Genomic DNA, 20,850 nt, shown 5'->3' on the forward strand with positions numbered 1-20,850 from the left:
TTGGTCCCAGTGATTAGTACATGGGTGTATTTGGGGGCTAGTATTTAGCCCATCACACCTTCTTTGTCTAACTGAACAAAACAAATAAAAAAAAAAGGAGGAGGAGGAGGAAGAAGGAGGGGAAGAAGAAGGAGGAGGAGATGGAGATGGAGACGAAGATGAAGACGAAGATGAAGAAGAAGAACCTCTTTTTGCTTGCCAAAAAGGCACTAAGTGTTTGGCCTATATTAGTCCTCAGAGTCTGTCACTTATTTAGGAAGATTTTCCTAATTTCATCGAATCCTCTTGAACTCCTTAGACTCCATTCAGCCTTGCCTATCTTATTTCACCCGGTGTAGACGATATGCCTCTAGTGGATGTCTCTTGTTTGGCCTGACCAGCTTCTTTTAACAGCACCAGTGCTGACCTTTGGGGAACCAACCCTTCCCTCCTTTTGGCCCACATGGTTGGGTGGGACTGACCCACCTAGACCTGGAGGTGGGCATGTGAACCAAGCCTGCCCAATCAGAGCTCTGCATCACACCAGTGTGACAGAGCACGTTGGTTCGGGAATGAACACAAGACCCAAGTTGGGATAATGAGAGCCCTACCTTGAGAATTTTGCTGGAATGATTAGAAAAGAATTATTTTTCTGATAGATGCCTAAGCTGGTGAGATGTAAGTCTTAACGTGGAGCCTTTGCGAAAAAGAAGCCAACTGAGGGGAAAGAAGGGCCAAGAGATGTAAAACATTCTTGATGACACCTCATTTTAGCTTGCATTTCACTGCACAGTGGCCTCAGTGAGTCCCGATACACAGTAAGACCTCTTGCCTGCTTTTAGTAGGAAGCACAGTGAATCCAGGGGTGTCTGACTCCACTGGAGGGTTTAAAGGGAAGTAGGAGAGGGCAGGGTGGGAACGCTCAGAGCAGAGCTGGGGGGAGAGGGTGGGAGAACACAGACGCTGAAGGTCTTCTGTTTGGTGCTGTGACCTTGCTCAAGGCATTTGTTTTCTAAAGTTGAAGGCCAGTGAATCCCAGCATTCTTTCCATCCCTGGCCCTAAGCTTCCTCTCTCTATTAGCCCACACCACATGGAACTCCTTACTCCTTTGGTAAATAACCTCTGTCTCCCACCTTCATCCTCAAGCTTTCAGAGCAACCTTCTCAAATGATGGCCACTGTCCTTCTGCTCCTCACCCAACTTATTCTCAAGTCAGGAGATCTCTTTCAAACTACCTAATACCCCACTAGAACGTGAAGCCCCCATGTTTGTGTAAAACTCCTCTTCCTTTGAGGTCCCAAACTTAAGGCTGGCGTACTCTAACACTGTTCCCTGCAGTCACCCACGGCGTAGTTACTGTCCCTCCCTTACCCCTAGGCGTGGCCTTCCTCTTTATCCCAGGTCCTGCCATCACCCTGGTAAGTGACAATGACCCCATGCATAACTCATCTGACGTCCCAGCCTTTCAGTACTTCGACATCTGCTACTCTGGCCAGGCACCTTTACTCAGGACACCTGCGTACCATCCTGGACCTTGCCACCACCTAGAACTCCACCTCTGAAGTTCACATACCCCGCTTTCTGAGCACAACTTTCTACGGAAGACCTACATCTCACGAGAACCACCCACTTAGTAAATATTTGTAAACAAATGAGTTGGTTACTGGTACTAATGATGGTCTTCCTCTGTGGAAAATGAAGTCAACCTTGAGATTAAGTGAATTCCTGACAGTTTGGAACATACTGTCGTCTTTTCACATCTTCCCCAGTGACTCTCTCTCCCAGACATAATAAACAGGCGTCTCATAAGCAAGTAATGAGAAATCACTTTACACACTGCTAGAAACAAAATGAGAAAAGCTCTGCATATGATGGTTTTGTGGGAGGAAAATAATCCAGTTCTCATGGGGAATCAAGACACTGTGTGATCTATTAGGCACTGAGAAAATGTGGATAAGTAAGTCGTGGTGGGAAAAGCACTTTGTGTTTTTGAAACTACTCAAATAGATATTCGGGCTTTATTCATTGTGGCGGTTTTTTTAGTTAGGTAAGCCAAAATGAAGGAAATGGTCTGGATTATTTGTCTCATTCCACCCAATAATTTACTCTCACATTAACTCAAGAACACAACAAATTTGTGCTTTTTAGAGCTAACATTTTCCCTATATAAATAAAAAATCCCTAACATGGTCTAGTATCAGATAAGTGCCCACATGTTAGTTTCCTGCAGTTTTATTCTAAAGGCTGCATCATCCCTTTCTTATTTTCTGAACTATTTATTCCTTGAAAAATCCAAAGCATTCTCTTATTCATTCACCATATGTTTTTATAGGGGGCAGGGCTCCACTATAGTTGATATGGTATTAGCTGCTGAGAGTCCATGGTGAAAGACAAAATCCTTATCTCCAGAAATTCACCAATTATTGGGACATGTAAATAAGTAGTGATAAGATAATGAAACAGAGGTCTGGATAAAGATTTCTCTGGGAGCTCAGAGGAGGAGCCAGGAAGGCTAAGTCTGAGCTGAGGTGTGAACCATGCAGAACTATCACCAAGAAGGAAAGGGCACAACAAGGATGGGACGTGTGCAAAGGTACAGCGCATCCGGGGACAGTGGCGGAGGGGTGGCTTGAGTCCAGCCTTCCTTGCTTCTTGCCCTCTATAATCTCCAACTGCATCAGAGCAAGGCAAGTACTCTCATCCAGTTCCCCTCCCTCAGAAATCCAATTTAAGGCTAATAAGTCCACGTTCAATTAAATGTGATTGTGATATCACAACAAGCATTTAATTGAACAGTGGACTTATTTATATAAGCAATATATACACATATTACTTTCTTTTTTATAAATGGGAAGCTGATTGAGGTTGAATGAATGGAAATGATGACTAATGAAAAAAAGAGAAAGCAAACAGGAAGTTAAAGTGTTTGTGGCTCATATTGTTCATAGTTTAAACTAAGTTCTCTGGCTAAAATGACAGATCAAGATTGCCCACTCCCACGACTTCTATTCAACTTTGTATTGGAAGTCCTAGCCACAGCAATCAGACAAGAAAAAGAAATAAAAGATATCCAAATTGGAAGGAAAGAGGTAAAACTGTCATTATATGCAGACGAAATGATACTATACACAGAAAACCTAAGGACTCCTTATAAAAGACTACTAGAACTGATAAACGAATTCAGCAAGGTAGCAGGATAAAGATTAACCCACAGAAATCTGCTGCCCTTCTCTACACTAACAATCAATGTGTTGTTGTATCAGTGAAATCACACCGCACGCATTCTGCTGCCTACCACTCTTTACTAAACATTGCACTCATTCTCACCCAGCATTACAGCGTGCAGCGCTAGGTCGCGTCATTGCCAAACGGCATTCTGTTGCACGCATGTATCACAACGTGTTGGCTTATTCTACCGTTGATGGAAAATTGAGTTGCTTCCACTTCCAGTCTTGAGCAATTATAAGCAGTTCTCTAACTTTGCTTGTCCATGTCTCCTGACACATTTGTAGATGCATTCTCATGTACCAACAAGCAGAATTCTTCAGTTAAGGCATAAGTGAACTTTAGTAGGCAACACTGCCTTGTTTTCCAAAGTGGCTGTGCCCATTCCCCTGTTTCCCTGGCAGGACTGTGTCCGTGTTCTTCACGCACACCCTCTTCACCAACACTTTGGAAGGTCAGATTTGAAAATGTTGCCATTGTGATGCATACACAACTCATGTGATTTAAACTGCCTTCTCCTGGTCACTGATGAAGTTTAGCACCCTTTTCATAAGTGTATTTAAGTGTATTGGACATTCGATTTTTTTCTTTTGTGGAGTGTTGGGCAAGTCTTTTTGTTACTTTTTTTTGCACTGACCTGTAAGGGTTACTTGTAATGTAATTTTACAAAATTACATAAAATTATATTTATTATATTTATATTATTTATATTTATATATTGTATTGATATATATTACATATATTTGTATTATATTTATATATTATATTTACATTTATATAATTATATAAAATTGTATATAAAGGTTACAACCTTTTTTAAAGCAGATTATGTTATGATCATCTTTATGATACTATTCATCTATAATTTTTTTCAGCATGTAAACTAATTACTAACTTGGTAAATGATAACTCACAATGGAAACAGGAGCCACTACAAAACAGAGCTGTGGTTATAAGTTATTTTTAAGTTGGAGGTGGAAGTAAAGACAGGATGGGGAGGGTGATTAGCATACACTAGCATATCTGTTTAAGGCCGGGACCCCCAGCTCTACTGTGTCTTTAGCTGAGTGACCTCGGGCAGGTAACTGAACCTCCCTGAGCCTTTGTTTCCTCCCGGGTAAAGTGAGTGCTGACAACAGTAGCTACCGCAAGGCTATAGTGAGAATAAAGTGGCATGGTGCATTAGAAGTGCTTCGCATACTGCCAGGCACTAAGCATGCAAAAACAGTACTTACTAGCAATATTAACTCAATCATCACAAATACTTGTCTAGAACCTGTGGATTATAAGCTCTGTGCTAGTGAATAATATCACTACAGAATGATACTGGTGTGATTCTTCTTTTCCCAATGAGGAATCCGAGGTTAGAGAGGTTAAGTAATTGAATCAAGCTCTCACGACTATTAGTGGGTCTGACTTCGAGGCTCATTCCCTGTTTCCTCTACCATCCAAAGTCTATGTGACGAAAACTATCAATTAATTGCGGCTTATTAATAAAGTTATTCCACTCATGGGAACAAAGTCATGAGGCAACAGAAATATGCCCAAGGTGTCTGGAGTTTTAAACCTAAAACGATGTAGCAGATGAATAAAATAAGCGTCCTGTAACTTTGGACCCTTGGGTATTTTTTCGCAGGTCATGGGCACAGAAGCTCTGCAGGCTGGCAGCCCGAGCAGGTGGGTTCTGCTGGCTGACGTTGGTCACAGCAGCTGTGAGAACGGATTAAAGATGACCAATTTGAAGACTCCACAATGTCCAAGAAATGAGTATTTCTTTTCCAGTTATCTTAGAAAATGGCTGGCTGGCATTTGTCTCTTTCTGATTATATTTGCATTTTTTCCAGACCCCTCCCCAGCCCAAAACAGTAATTAGTATTTGGTATTTCATCAATGTAAGGTAGCTAGTAAAACATATATATCTGGAAAGAACTGGAAAGTTTTAATCACTGACATATAATTAAAAGTTCCATGCTCTCACGCTAAGAGATGGGACTGTACCACGGCAGGAATTTGCATAACAATGCATTTATCGTACAGTAGGCAGAGTTCTGAGGCACAGAAATGTCAGAAATCACGGTGGAAAACACGGCTCTATAAGCCCATTTGCATTAATTACTGCTGGACCAGCTCCCGTAGCTCTTCGAGGCTGACAAGCTGAGTGGGCAAAATACCAGGTGTGCAGTCTTTGAGATACAATACGTGTCTACACTCAAGTGAGAGGTAGCTTTTTTGTGCCCTAAGGTTTCACACCAGCCTGCAGGGGGCTTAACAGCAAAACACCGAGTCCCCACATTTTATAAACTCTCTGGTACAACGCACATGCCCTACAGCACTTCCCAAACGGATCAAAAATATTATTCGTGCCACTGTTTCAATGCAAGAATTTAAATGGCATAGCAGAGAAAGCTAAATGTGCCTTGTCCCTTACTTGGATCATTCTGTGGCATTGCGATGATAACTGTTAAACAGCCTCCGAGGCCACTATCCTGGCAGTAGAGGGTGAGGTTGTTAGAGAGTTCAACCCAAGTGTCCACACACACAAAAAACCAAACTGTCCCAACGACCTGCTGACGGGGCAGCGTTTGTGCCACGGTTACGGCCAGGGTGGACGCACCAGGAGAATCAGACACTGATGAAGCAGCTCTGAAGTTTCTGGACACTTTTTTTCATGTTGTCTGTCTTTTGACCACTTCACAGTTTGCGAGTTCCTCCATAAAACGGTTGGGAAGGGGAAAGGAGGGTGTGTATTCCAATTAACATGGCATCTAAGTGTTAGCATCCCAAGTCCCAGATTTTAAGGGCAGGGAGCGTGGAAACCTCTGATATTCACAAAGAGAGAATCCACCTGTTCACCTGCACGCCACGCCGTCCTCCACCATCGCCATCTGGCAACTTTGACTCACCCGTTAGGTCTCTGCCTGAGTGACTTTTGCACACTGCGCTAAATCTGTATGATACCCCTCCACTGTATACTCAGCATAACTAGTTAAACGAGCACGTGTGTAAGTATGAGTCTGATGTTTCTTTCTCCTATTGGACCATCCGCTCTGCAGCAACAAAGACTGTGTCTGTCTCGTTCATCAGGGCGTCCCCGGGTGTCCAGCACAGTGCTCAGCTCAAAGAAGGTGCTCTGTAAATACCTGCTGAATGAATGGCTGCCCATCCACTTCCCACTGACGTCACTCCCTGTGACTCTGGTGTCACAGCTTGTGATTCACAGTGCCTCCTGGCCGGCTGCAAGGGGCGAGGAGCCTCCCCACCCCTGGCCGGAAAGACCAGCAAACGGCCCTTCCTGGACACCCACAAATGCCGCCCTCTGAACAGTGACGAAACGGACAGTCATCCCAGTCATCATCCCGCCATATTTTCCTGCCTCTGTGACCTCATGCAAAGGAATGGGTCTCACATGTATTGCCTTTATTTCTCTCCCACGAAAGTTCTTTCTAGTACTTCTAATCTCCTGTAAACTCCTCTATCCTCAAGCTATCGCTGGTTCCCCTGCTGGCTTCATAATGGCCGAGATGAGTCAAAGCTGGGACAGGAATAGGGACTCAGCCTCAGGGAGAACTCAGCCAACACCAAACAGTCACGCCATCTGTACTCAGGAGCCCAGTGTAGCCTAATGGCTTTGAACTTGCCTCCTTCAAGTCTCACCCCAAGACTCCAGGGGTAAAGTGACCCCTTCACCTGTCCTGTCTTTTCCTAAAGCAGAATATTTTATCTCAGCAAGCTCCGATGCACCCAGAGAAAGGAGAGCTGGTGCTTGGAGGGAAGGCAGGGAGAACCTCCCAGAGTAGCGATTTCCAGAACCCTGCACGTCAAAGGAAACAGACCCTGATGATGCTGACACGCTACTTGTATTTTCAAATTATAGTGTGCCCAGAAATACCGACACATGTGGAATTTAATGCAGAAATAATAATCTGCTTTCAAAGAAGTAAAATTAATTTTTGTGACCCAAGTGGAGTTTCTGTAGCCCACAAAGTAACAGCCTCACTATTCCCAGAGATTTTTTTGCCTTAGGGAGAGAGGAAGCCAAACAAGAAGACATCAGCTGTTCATCTTCTATATAACACGGGAAATCCTTTTATATCTTAGTCTGAAGAAAGGAACTTTATTTCCTTTAATACATCATGTCAACATGACAGAATCATAAGTCATACTGACCAAGAAGTAATCTATCTTCAGATCAACATTTCAACTGAAAATACTTTCCTACTTGCTATGACAGCTGCAAACCAGTCAGAAAAGTCAATGGGCAAAGCCCGATTACTTGTGTAAAATTAAACGGCTCAGTGCCCTGGTAAGATGTTGTATTTGACATACAAACAACAGAAAAGTTTGTCATGAAAATTTTGAGAAAAAGAATCACTGAAAGACCAAGGCTAAGATTCCACAATTCTCCCCTTTACACGGCCATGGAGATGGTTAGTGCTTTTTCTTTTCTTTTTTTTTAACAATTAGCACTAAACCCACAATACTTTCCACTGTCATCATGCTGATGTCAGTGAGGCGATGCTCATTATTAACTTACAGGAAGAGATATGACAGGAGTGGATCACAGTTTGCACCTGCAAACACGCTTAGTCAAGTGCATTCGTTCTCAACCTGCGTCCAGTAACCCAGGGCAGGAGAGGAATGGACAGAACACCGAAGTATTTTAGGGGATCTGGGGCACTGGATGTGTGGTAACTAGCGATGTTCCAGAAGGAAGACTTAATCTCTAAGCTCTATATTCCAATGTATTTATTTCAGTGACATGTCATTAGTTGGCCCCCAACTGAGTAAGAATGTGTAAGCATCATGTTTAGAAAGGCTTTCCCTATTCCAAAATTTTAAACTACTTTCTAATTCTTTTATTATCAGAAAAGATACGTTTGAAACACACAAAGTTACTGTCCATTATGTTGTTCAACATAATTTTGCTTTAATTCAGAGAATTAAAATCTTACACTTTTGTGCTAAAAAATCAGTTCTCTCTTCTGTTCAATGGTACCCTCTTTTCTCTTTCCATGACTGTGGTTATTCTTCACCCTCACAGCCAGGAAGCTCTGGGCCTAATTTTGTCGGGCTTCTCTCTTTTTTATGACTTGGATTTTTATCCTTGTGTCTCTGTTATTCTGTGCTCTTTACTGGAAGCTACATTGTAACTTTTCTGAAGTTAGAAAGTGATAAAATAATAAATAAATTAGAAAATAATTAAATAATAACTAGTGATTTAATAATTTTAAAAGCGTGTTATATTTAATTTAAACTTTTTCAGGTCATGTGTTTCTTAAGCCGTCTTACTATGAATTCCTGGTCTGTTAGAATTAACTGGCATCCGGCTGATGAGATTATGCATCTCTGGCTCTCACTCTAATTATTCGTATACAAATCTGTTTACCTTATTGTGGGCTCCTCAAGGGTAAGGACTGTTCTAATCCAAGTCACCTATGACTTCAAGCAAGCACTTAAATGTTTGCTGAATGACGGAATCAGACATAAACGCTCACATCAGAAATCTAAGTTAAAGGAAAGGGCCCGAGCATTCCCAGGGTGTGTTCCGTTGTGGGCACATGTTGCGTCTATAATTGCGGATGACAGTAATTGAGCAGATGACCCAAAGATGCGAGAGCTCAGCCATCGTTAGCCTGGAATCACCAAGGGGAAGACGCAAAGCATCACAGTTTAGAAATGTTTTCCAGCAGCATCGGTGAAAACAAGAGTTGGAACGTCTAAGTAATTAAAATAACCCAAACACCTCACAGTCCCAAGAAATCCAATTATCTGGAATTTAACTGTGATCTGGATGCCTGCCTTCTGCTTTTTAATTAGCTTGAAGACAGAACGAGGCAATGTGAAAGCTGATTTTGTTGAAGAAACTAGATTCTTTAAAAATTAAAAATGCAAACCAGTGGAATAAATGCAAAGCTAACATTCAGTAATAAAAATGTATCTTTTAACAACAATTTTGAAATACCAGGAAGTGCTAGGTGTTGGAGTTAGATAAAACCTAAAAGAGAAAGTCCTGAAATCTCTAAAATGAGCTTTCTGCTTCATTTTCCCAATCCAAGCCCTCCCCTGGTCACTTAGTTCATTTTCTCTGGGTTTTCAGGCGACGTGTGTGGTCTCCTCCCCCCCTTCCCCAGGCTGGGGAGCAAAACAAACGTGGCCTCTCTTCTCTTCTCTTGTTCTCCTGACGATGGGGAAAGAAGGATGAAGCGTACCTTAGACCAGCTAGCACCACCACCTCACCACCTCGTGGGGCCTGCTGGGCTGAGCCAGGACAGCGGTCACCGGTGAGCAGTGCCGGGAAGGGGAGGGGCAGCCAGCCTGCAGCGGGCCCCAGGGGCCACAGCCGAGGGTCTACACAGCGGCTGGTGTGGGCCCGTTCGTCTAGCAAATGGTGGTTGTTACGCCTGTTCTAAGACACCCTCGCACCTTCTCCTTGTTTCAATAATGGGAAAATGTGTAGGAAGTTTTATGTCTTCTGAAAATTCAGAGCCTTAGGGCATCACTGAAATCAGTTCCCAAGCAGACGTGGGCTAAGACTCAGGACCTCTGTCCATTGCCTGTCTCACCCAGTCCTCCAGCGACTGGGGCTGCCTCCACCCCACACAGACCCTGGAGAAGAAGGCTGCATCTAACAGAGTGAGGCTGGCAGAACTAACAGAAATGGGGAGAAAGAGGAGGAAGAGAGGTGTGACTGGGGGCAGTTGTCAGCCGCTTCTCCTCGGCGAGACCTCCGTAATTTGCCATCAGTGCATAAGACGCCAACCTCGTGGCAGGGGCACAAGAGATGTGGAACAGGTGGGGTCCTCGGGGCATCTGCTGGAGCCTGTCCTAGGACATGGGGAAAGGCGTTACTCCCACTTGTCCTCAGGAACTGGTTTGTTTCACTGCTTCAATATGGTAACCACCTGCCCCTGCTCAGAGTGGCATATGCCCCCAAAACATTAGGAAGGGAGTTAACTTTCATTCATTCAACAGGTATTTGTTAAGAGCCTGTTTTGTACCAAGCACTCTTGGTACTCAGGATCTGAGGGTGAGCAAACCACGCATGCCTGCATGGATGGGGGCTAGAAAGACATTAGACAATCACAGAAATTATGAGATAACAATACTGGTGATAATATGAGCTCTAAAGGGGAAGGTCCCTGAAGAGGCGATGCTTAGGTCAAGACCTGAAGGAGAAACAGACGTTAACCAGAGTCAGAATCAGGGAAGGAAGGATATTGCATGAAGTGGGATGGGGCCCGTCTTGGGGGAAGGAACGTTCCAGCAGAGAAAGGGCCACCATGATGTCACCTGTTTCCAGGGCAAACCCACACCAAAGGGAACATGGCATAGAAAACTTGGCTACTTTTTAACCAGTAAGTAAATATTAAGAATTAAATGAATTGGGAGATGGAAATTTGCAGATACTGCTATACATAAATAGATAAATAACAAGTTTTTACTGTATAGCACAGGGAAGGAACTATATTCAGTATCTTACAGTAACCTATAATGAAAACAAATATGAAAGGGAATCGATGTATGTATAAGTTTGACTGAACTGTTATGCATACACCGGAAATTGACACAACATTGTAAACTGACTATGCTTCAATAAAAAATACATACATAAAAGGTAAATTTCAGATGAGTTCATCCCATAATACCTCTCTTTCATTTATTCCATAATACACAAATTCAGAATAATAGCAGATTCAGAATCACTACATCCACACTATCACCAATAAAGTAATTACTGAAAACAGTTAAAAGATTTTTTTTTTTTGCAATTTTTGTGAACATAGGCATATACTATTAGGGAGGAAAAATAAAATTACTGTTTTAAAGTCACTCGGAATAGATCTTCTCTGTGTGTTTATGTTGCCAACAGGCCATGCAATTACTTTCATTTGTTTAATCATACTTTTGATTTTTAGATATCATCTTTTAAAATTCAATGCTAATTTATCATTGTGTGAAATATTTACGTAATTTCAAAGTCAAATCTACAAAACAAGGTGTATTCAAAGTCTAGCTTCTGCCCCGACTCCCTCCATGCTGTTCCTTCTTTTCCCTTAAAGATACTAATTTTTTTTCAATTTCAGAGTTTATTCTTCTATTGCTTTTTCTTAATATAAGCAAATATATATTTAATTATACATACGATGTCCCTGTTGTTTAGATAAAAGCTTAGCTTCCTCTACACACTTTTCTCCATCTTGCTTTTATCACTTAATGATAGATCCCAAAAATCATCGTCCACAGAGAGCTTTCCCCGTTCATTTAACAGCTGTGTAGTCCTGCATCCTGGGCATGTATTGCCATCCATTTAGCTAGTCCCCTATGAATGGACTGCTGAGCTGTTTTCAGTTTTTAGTCATTTTAAACAGTGCTGCAGTGAATCATTCTGAGCATTCTATTTTGCCAGTCTACCTTTGGGAAAGATTTCTGGAGGTGGGGCTGCTAGGTCAAAGGAAAAATGCATGTGATTTTGTTAATAGATATTGCCAATTCTCTTTCAAAGGAGTTGTCCTATTTTATATTCCCACCAGAATATGTATGAGAATGCCCCTCTCCCTGCAACTTCACAAATTTTTTCAAACGTCTGGATTTTTGCCTAATAGGTAAGAGAACGTAGTCCATTATAGTTTTACTTTATGTTTTTCTTGTTATGAGTGACACTGACTGGCTTTTCATATGGCTGAGACCTATCAGCATTTCTTTTCCTAAGAACCATCTGTTGAAATCCTAGCCCATTGTTTTGTAACAGCGGTTCACAAAGTGTGACGCCTGGACTAGAAGCAGCAGCATCGCCTGGAATCTGCTAGAAACGCAAACTCTCAGGCCCGGCCCCAGACCTGCTGAATGAGATGCTCTGGGATGTGGCCCAGTAATCTGTTTTAATAAGAAGCCTTCTGGGCGACTCTGATGCACTAAAATTTGATCAGTACTGATCTACAGGATCGATTCACCAGCTGTATTTGAACTGTACTATAGGCTCACCTAATTATTTTCTATTTAAACCAAGGCCAAACTGTTAATAAACTGGAACGGAAAGAGTCAAATGCCTGGGACATTCAGTCATTGATTCGTGGATTCATCCAACCAGGAACAAATAGATGTTAAGTAGCCACTGTGAGTCAGTCACTGGGGACCCTGGGGCGGGCAGCGGGGATACTGTGTTGAGTAAAACAGACAAGGTCACTGACCTCAGGAGCTTTCCTTCCACTGAGGAAGAACAACACTAAACCAGTCCATTTAAGTCTTACCAAAGGGGATTACAAGGTGCTACTCCATTGAAGGGCAAGGGGCTCCAGCGAGTGGAGTGGTCAGGGAAATGCAAGTTAAAGTAATGTTGCGATGGTATTTCACTCCCATCAAATGGACAAAATTTTGAAAAGGGAGAAAGATCTATTCCTAGCAGGCATACGGGTGGAAGTGTGCAGCACTGTGTCCTCTTTGGAAAGGAATCTACTTACATCTATCAAGGCATCAGACACAGCGATCCCACTGGTGGGGGCCATTCCCGTAGAAAGAATGCCACCCTTCTGAGGACGTCACTGCAGCACTGGTTACAGTGGCAGACACTGGTTACAAAGCGCATGCCCCGCAGCAGGGGAATGGTTGACTCAGTCATGGTACAGCCGCCCCCGGCGGCCACTGGGAGACGGAGGCCTGCGCTGACTTGCAGGCAGTTCAGCGACGCACTCTGAGTAAGGGAAACAACACGTGCAAAGATGGGCACGACGCAGCCTTGCCTTCAGAAACCCACACAAGCCCATCTGTGTGTCCACGTGTGTCCACTGGGATCCGATTACATGAGCACAGAAGGAAGATATGGGGGGATAAATGCCCCTACAGGTGAGCCATCTACAGTGGCTTTGGGCTCACCATCCAGTCTCCCTTCCTCTTAGGGTGTCTTCCTATGGTGCAGAAGATGGAATGCTAAGCTACACGCTGCATGCTTGGACATCCCACAGGCAAACACGCACACGTGTGAGACACCGCGGGAGGAATCGGGGCAGGGGCCACACTGGGCTGCTTCGGCTGCTCACAAGCACCTTCATTTGTCACACCTCTGTGTCCACGGAGTTCCCCAAGTCTGTCACTAGTTTCCCGTGGCGGATGGGGGAGGCTCAGGCATCCCCTTTGCTGGCCTGGGTAGAGTAGGGAGTCAGCCTTTCTGCAGCAACTGCTGATCCCAGGATCCTGCGTGGATGGTGGGAGCCTGGAAGCAGCCGGGGAGATGGAGCCGCTGAATCCCTGCAGAGATAGCAGCCCCCCCTGCCTAAAGCGGCCCCATGTTTTTGTTTTGTTTTGTTTTTCCTGACAATGGAAACTGTGTGATCAAATGGGTTACCCAGTTGGGGGAAGAGAGAGAGGGAGTTGTGAGAATTTAAACATAGGAATATATGAAAGTGCCTTGAAAATCATGCTATTATTATTAATTTAAAATGCCATCTGAAACTCATCAGTCATCTCATCTAAATAACCGAAGTACCTGAGGACTTTCAAAAGGCTTTTTAATGCAGAAAGGGCACTCCACCGTGGAGCTTCTCCACAGCAGGAAGTCTTACCAGCGGGTGTGGACGTGGATTTTGGTGCCGGAAGCAAACTCCTGCGGGGTGTTGCCACACTGGAGGAGGCTGGAGGGGCCGCCCGGCCGGCCCCCTTGGGTGTGTCTTTGGAAGGCAGAGCCACCTTCAGAGCTGGCTGGTCTTCAGTCCCAAAGGTTGAACCTGTGGGAGGCAGACAGCGTGTTAATTTCAACTTCATGAAAAATGCAAGGACTCCTCGCCATGTGCAATTGCCTGCCTACCCTAATGCCGCCGCCTGCTTTTGAACTTGACCCGACTCCTAGTGAGTGTCCTTGAAGATCATTTCTCTGCGACCAGATGGGGGAAAGAGCCCCCTTTCGTCACCGCATGTAAGTCTGTCCTTCAAAGCCCCACGCCAGGGGCTCCACAAAAGCCAAGAGCAGCCTTGCCCCTCTGAAGATTTCACACATGTGCGTGCACATACATGGTTTGCTTACGTGGATGTGTAGCTGCCTGTGCATATGATAAGCATTTATTTGATAACTCATGGAAGATGAGCAACCATTTTCTGAAAAACAGCGTGAGTGACCCAGGGGAGGTGAGAGAAAGAACACAGGTAGGCACGTTAGTCAAGGAAGTGTGTCTGGGGCTCCCTGAAACCCAGCTGAGTTTACCTTTGGAATAAGAGGCTTGGGGTGAAGGCAGAAGGGCGAGGTGTATGGAGACAGGGAATCTCTTTGAAACCCACAAAACTTTTTGTCTGAAAAGCTGAGACTTCATCCAAATAAGAGGACCCTGCATTAGTGACCCCAGTTCACTGCAAAGGCAGGTGTTTGTTGATGACTTCAGTTTACTCTTCAACACAGAAACAGATGCTTTGTCTATAGGACAAGCTTGTTGATGACGGAGTGCTCTGAAGACAGGGCATCCTGGGATTTGTGTCAGACGTAAATGCATGGGATGGCTGTGGCCTGAATTTTTTCTCTAGCTCTTTCCAAAGCTACCGTGGTTTACACGTCTGTAATCTCTTAAAGACAATGACACCCCCACCTCTTCCTATTAATGGATAAATCTTCTAAATACACCTCCACGTACAGCCGCGAGGCCTCATCTACTCCATTAAATAGAGAGCCTGGGCGTCCTGAGATGACCGCTTGTCAGGGATAAAACTACCCAGCGAGGAACGTGCCCATCTGCCGCGGAAAACAGGCAATGGCAGCTAGAAGCGTAGCCTTCCACGGAAAGATTAAATTTTTTGTTTTCATCATTTTAAAAGGATAGTCACAACATTCTATGCAGATAGGGCCTGCATAAAAATGATAACATTGTTAAAATGGCTTTAGCGTTCAGACATCCAGGGGGTTTATTCAACCACTTCGAGTAAGAGATGGCTGCTTTCCTCCCTCTGGAGATCTGACAGTCTGTTCAAAACTGATGAGATTTGTTTTGTTTCTAAAGCAAAGTGTATTTAGGAAGGAAAAATAAAGAATGTGCTGTTTCATAACACAGAACCTATGCCCTACAGTTCTTTTAAGGGCCTGTGCAAGGTTTTAAATGGTTCTAAGCAGGGTTAGGAGAATGCATTTGAACCATGAGAGCAGAACAAAAGCATTAAAACTCCACTGAGAGGATGTGCACTGTATCCTGAATTTCAGGTTAAAAAGTAAACACAGGGCAGCCGTGTGCAAAGAAAAAAAGAGAAAGAAACAAAACTAGAGCACTATTTCACACCTTCCACAAAAATTAACTCAAAATGGTTTAAAGACTTGAACGTAAGACCTGAAACCATAAAACTCCTAGAAGAAAACATAAACAGTGTTCTCTTTGACACTGGCCTCAGCAATATCTTTCTAGACAAGTCTCTTCAGGCAAAGGAAATAAACGCAAAAATAAACAAATGGGACTACATCAAACTAAAAATGCTTCTGCACGGGAAAGGAAACCACCCATAAAACAAAAAGACGACCTACCAAATGGGAGAAGAGATTCCAAATGGTACATCCAACAAGGCGTTAATATCCAAAACATGTAAGGAGCTCATACAACTCAACAATGAAAACAAATCTATTAAAAATGGGCAGAGGAGCTGAATAGACATTTTCCCAAAGAAGACGTACAGATGGCCAACAGGCACATGGAAAGACGTTCGTCACTAAATTATTAGGGAAATGCAAGTCAAAAACCATGAGCTATCGCCTCACAACTGTGAGAATGGCTATTCTCAATAAGACAAGAAGTAAGTGTTGGCGAGGATGTGGAGAAAAGGGAGGCCTCATACACTGTTGGTGGGGATGCAAATTGATGCAGCCACCACGGAAGGCGGTATGAAGAGACCTCAAAAAATTAATAATACACCTACCATGTGACCCAGCGACTCCACTTCTGCTTGTTTGTCCAAAAAAAGCGAAAACCCTAATCTGAAAAGATACCTGCACGCCCATGTTCACCTCAACGTTATTCACAGTAGCCAAGATATGAAAATAACCTAAGTACTCATCAGTGGATGAATGGATAAAGATGTGATACATACACACAATGGAATTCCACTCAGCCACAGAAAAGATAAAATCTGGCCATTTGAGGCAACATGGATGTACCTCAAGGGGATTATGCTAAATGAAATCAGTCAGACAGAGAAAGACAAACACTGTACGATTTCACTCACATGTGGAATATTTAAAAAGCCCAAAACCCCCAAAACCAAACAAAAAGAAAAAAGAAAAAAACCAAGCCAAACAAAAACAAACACGTAGATACAGAGAATAGAGCAGTGGTTCCCAGAGGGGAAGGGGCTCGGGGCAGGCGAGGGTGAAAAGGATAAAAGGGGTCAACTGCATGGTACAGATGAAAAATAAACTTGGGGTGGTGAGCATGCCGTGGGGTAAACAGAAGAGGAAATATAACCCAGTACACACGAACCTTATAACGTTATAGATCAATGTTACCGCAATAAAAACATCAAGTCAGCACACATTTGAGCAAAACCTCATCAGGGACACCAGGCACCTGCAGGACAGTGAGTCTTCGCTTCTGAACATAGAGCAGGTTCACCGTCCCATCCCGGGACTCAAGAGACTCTCTGGAGGTCGTAGGACATTTCAGATGGGGGGTGGGGGGAAGGCTTGGTCACCAGCGACATTTCACGTGGAATTATCTATCGTCCAGCTGACTGCTGACAGACTGCCTGCAAAATCTACTCACTGACACGTGTAGTGTGGAAGCTGAAATGAACATCAACTCTTTCACACAGAGACTTTCCCTGAACAAGTTATTAAAGATCCTGAGGAAGGGGAATATTTTGTATCACTTGTAGAGTTCAAATGCCCTGTTATCGAATCCTCTTGTGCCTGGCGTTATTCTCTTACACGAAATTTATAATTCAGTGAACACGTCCATTTAGAGATGTGGCTGCTTTCCAGGCTGGGGAGTAATTCATCTGTTTGAAGTATGAAGTGTCAAGGAAGCTATGTACTCCCTGCTGAAGGAAGTCTTGAACGACTGAAAAAACCAAAATAAAGTAAAATGAAATAAAACAAAATGATAAAACAAAATTAAATGCTATTCTTGTCCATTCTTGTGGAAGACAGCTGGCAGTAAACAGGACCCCTCTTTGAAAACCATCATAAGTTGGCCGGGACTTAAAAGACACATTATTCAGTGAAAGAGAAGTACTCTGAACTTGGAAATGGCTGTGGAGTTCTGTAACTGCTCTGGTACATTACAACAATGCCTACAACATCAAAGCATTGCATGATGAGAAGAGAAAACAACTGGAAATAAACCATGAGCCAGAAAAATGTTCTGGAGGATCCAGCCAGTGGAAGTGGTCCACGCGTCTAATTCAGTCATCTCATTCCCAACCAACCAGCAGCTGCTGTGGCCCTTACGATGCAGGTGATAAACGGTACAGACTCGGGGGCAAGATGCCAGGGTGTGGATACCCCCTCCTCCACCTGCCACCTCTCTGCACTTCGGTTTCTTCATTCATAAGCGGGGATGATGCTAACTGAATCCACCGAGGTGCTGTGAGAATTAAAAGAGCTAATACAAATGAATGTTTAAAAGGGCGATGCAAGTTCACTTACAGTGGTGCCCGCTGTGTGGTAGGCTCTCATGTGTTACGTTACCAACAGTTACAGGTTAGTTTTAAGCCCAGCAGCTGGTCAATACAGCAAACCAGCTTTCCACAGGGACTTGGAAAGTATTCACGGATTAATATCAGAAAAGGACCAGAGTAAACCTGGTGGTACCTGCAGGATGAAAGGCTAAAATGAAGAGTGACAGTATGATGGGCTTTCACGAAAATGATGCGCTACTTCAAAGGAAAGGTGAGAATAATAACAAACAACCAAGCTTAAGAAACCTGAAGCACTAAGAGTTCCGATACCTTCCTCACAGTGTTAAGCACAGTTATCATAGGAGCCAGCAGCTCTACTGTTACGTATATGCCCGGGACCTGAAAACATTCGCCCCCACAAAAACCTGTGCGCAAATGTCCCTAGTGGCATTATGCATAATAGTCAAAGAAGTGGGAACAACCCAAATGTCCATCAACTGACAAATGGTACATAAAATGTGGCTTACCCAGACATCAGAATATTGTTCAGCCATAGAAGGAGTGAATTATTGATAGAAGCTACCCCATACACGAATCGTGAAAACATTAGGCTCGGTGAAAGAAGGCAGGTACGAGAGACCAGACACTGTATGATTCCATTTATATGAAATGTGCAAAATGGACAAAGCCATTGAGGCAAAGGTAGATTAGAGGCTGTCAGAGGCTGGAGGAGGGGGAGGGAGAGTGAGTGCTAATCGAGGAGGGGTTCCTTTCTGGGGTAAAGAAAATGCTCTGAAATTAGACAGGAATGATGGAGCATAACCTTGTGACTACACTAACAACTACCTGATTGTATGCAAGGGTGAGTTTTATGGTATTTGAATTATATACAAAATCAATCAATAAAAACACCTCACACGTAAGTTTTCCTTCCTGGCTCCTCTGGTTGGAACAAGTTCCTCTTGTGATTCGGCTCTCCCCTCTCCCCTGTTACCATTCCTACTCCCCATCCCAGGAGCCTGCGTGGTGGCTAAAGCAGGTCCCAACCCGTCTGTCCCAAGGTGGTTCTGTCTCCTGATGGCGGACTCCTGCATAATACAAAAAAGAACACTCCTCAGACCCACGCCTGCATCCCATTCACGGCTGCAGAACGACCGAGCTCCCACGTGAGGAGGATGACACTCAAGGCACGGCTACCCCCCTCCCCCTGTCTCATGGAGGCCCACCAAGTGCGGTGTGATCTCAGCAGCTCCGGTCCTATACCACAGAAGAGGACACGTGCCAACACAGGCCAGAAAAGGCTGCACCAAAGGAATGAAAGTTCCTCGGGGGATTTCAGGCACTGGGAGGAGGAAATGTAGATTTACAGGATTTCTGATCCCCTCTTCCAAAGGAGTGAGTGGTGTCTACCCAGCCTGATCAGAAGGATAATTCTGACCATGACAGTGGCAAAGAGGGACGAACACAGACCAGACCAGAACGAGTTTTTTCAGGGGAACACTGCAGAAGAAAAGCAAAACAGTTATTAACATTATGAGGGCATCATGGCCAAAGTCAAAGAAACCTGTTTTCCTGATTCTGATAATTTATCTGTATTATAATGATTAAACTCTTCTCCTCACAGACTTTTTTTTTAACAGTCCCAGGCAATCAAGTTGTATAATATTTTGGCTGCATGATTGCCTAATTAATGTATATTTCATTGATTTAGCAGCATTTATCACTTGGCAGCAAAATCTAGTTTAATTATTAAAGTACCAACTGAATATTCCATTTCCCACCTTCTGCATATTTTAACCCAGGTATGTGCTTTCTTTCCCACTGAAGAGCTAAAGTAAAAACCTGCTATGTTACTACTATGGGCAAAGTTATTTCTTTGTCAGAGAGAAGCAGAGCAGGCTCTGCCCTGGGCAGGAGGCGCACGACAGACAGGGTCCTCTCTTTGTACCACTTACATCTCAGTGTAGGGGACACACGGACCACAGATATAGACAAATAAAATCATCACAAACTGCTATCAGTTATGAAAGAAACACAGGGATGGAACTAAAGGAAAAACTCAGGGGTGAAGGAGGGTGCCCCACTTTAAGTGGAGTGCCTAGGAAAGAGGTAATGTTGAAAGTAAACACTTGTAGTAACCTATAATGAAAAAGAGTATGAAAACGAATATATGTAAGTGTACGTATGACTGAACCATTATGCTGTACACCAGAAACTGACACATTGTAATGGACTACACTTCAACTGAAAAAGAAAAAGTAAACACTTCTCTCAGCTGCACACTGCCCCACTCCACCTCCTTTATTCTTGATTATTAATGACCATGATTGTTCTAGGAACTTGGAATTAAAATGTCAGAATCCTCCAGACTCTCTCTTTCCCTTCTATCAACCAATGCAGGTCAGTGTGCTCCTGTTTCCGTTGCACACTTCAAATTTAAATCCTTTCTCTGCCCCTGTGGCGGGCACCTAGGCAGCACCTGCTGGGGAGACAATGGCAGGGGACCTACTCTATCCGCCCCCTCCGTCATTCAGGGCATCCTCCTCCTCACGGTGCCCTCTCTGAGCTTCCTAAGGCCCATGTGGTTCAAGGCGGTCTTCCCGATATACTCCACACTCTTCTTTCTGACATCCAAATTCTTCCGTTATCTGGTCCCAACGTATTTTTCCCCCTCAATTCTGCCACCACATCAAGCCCAGGATACACTCCAGGCAGGCAGGATTCCACCCGCGACTTCCTGTCCAGCCACAGACAAGGCTGGGCTTGAGAAATATTTGCTGTATAAAAAAAAATGTACCAAGGGCAAATCCGTCCCCTGGGGCCAGTGCTTCCTTTCACAGTCAATTCTCGTCTCAATTTCTGAGCCCAGAGATGCTCTAAAAGCTTCACACTTTCCCCAAAAGCTCCCGTGAATGCAGTCACAGTGAGTATGGCCGAGGTGGGGCATTAGTGGTCTATAACACGGGTACTGTCTGTGGTGTAGCGCAGTGGTGTTCAAACACTTTTGAAAACAATACACAGAAAAATAAACATCAGAATGTAATGGTTTGGGGGTCTTTCTGCCCAAGCAC

At 43.9% G+C, this 20,850-nt stretch overlaps 1 protein-coding gene across 1 annotated transcript in view; it reads right to left on the reverse strand.

Annotated features, from left to right (window-relative positions):
* Nucleotides 1-20,850, reverse strand: part of MTUS2 (microtubule associated scaffold protein 2) — a 405,965-nt gene that overhangs the window by 123,132 nt on the left and 261,983 nt on the right. Inside the window, exon 8 of the mRNA XM_064493235.1 lies at nucleotides 13,762-13,923. Coding sequence (XP_064349305.1) covers nucleotides 13,762-13,923 — 162 coding nt within the window. The remainder of the gene's footprint in view (nucleotides 1-13,761; nucleotides 13,924-20,850) is intronic.

Source organism: Camelus dromedarius, chromosome 13 (assembly GCF_036321535.1).
Source record: "Camelus dromedarius isolate mCamDro1 chromosome 13, mCamDro1.pat, whole genome shotgun sequence".
NCBI lineage: Eukaryota > Metazoa > Chordata > Mammalia > Artiodactyla > Camelidae > Camelus > Camelus dromedarius.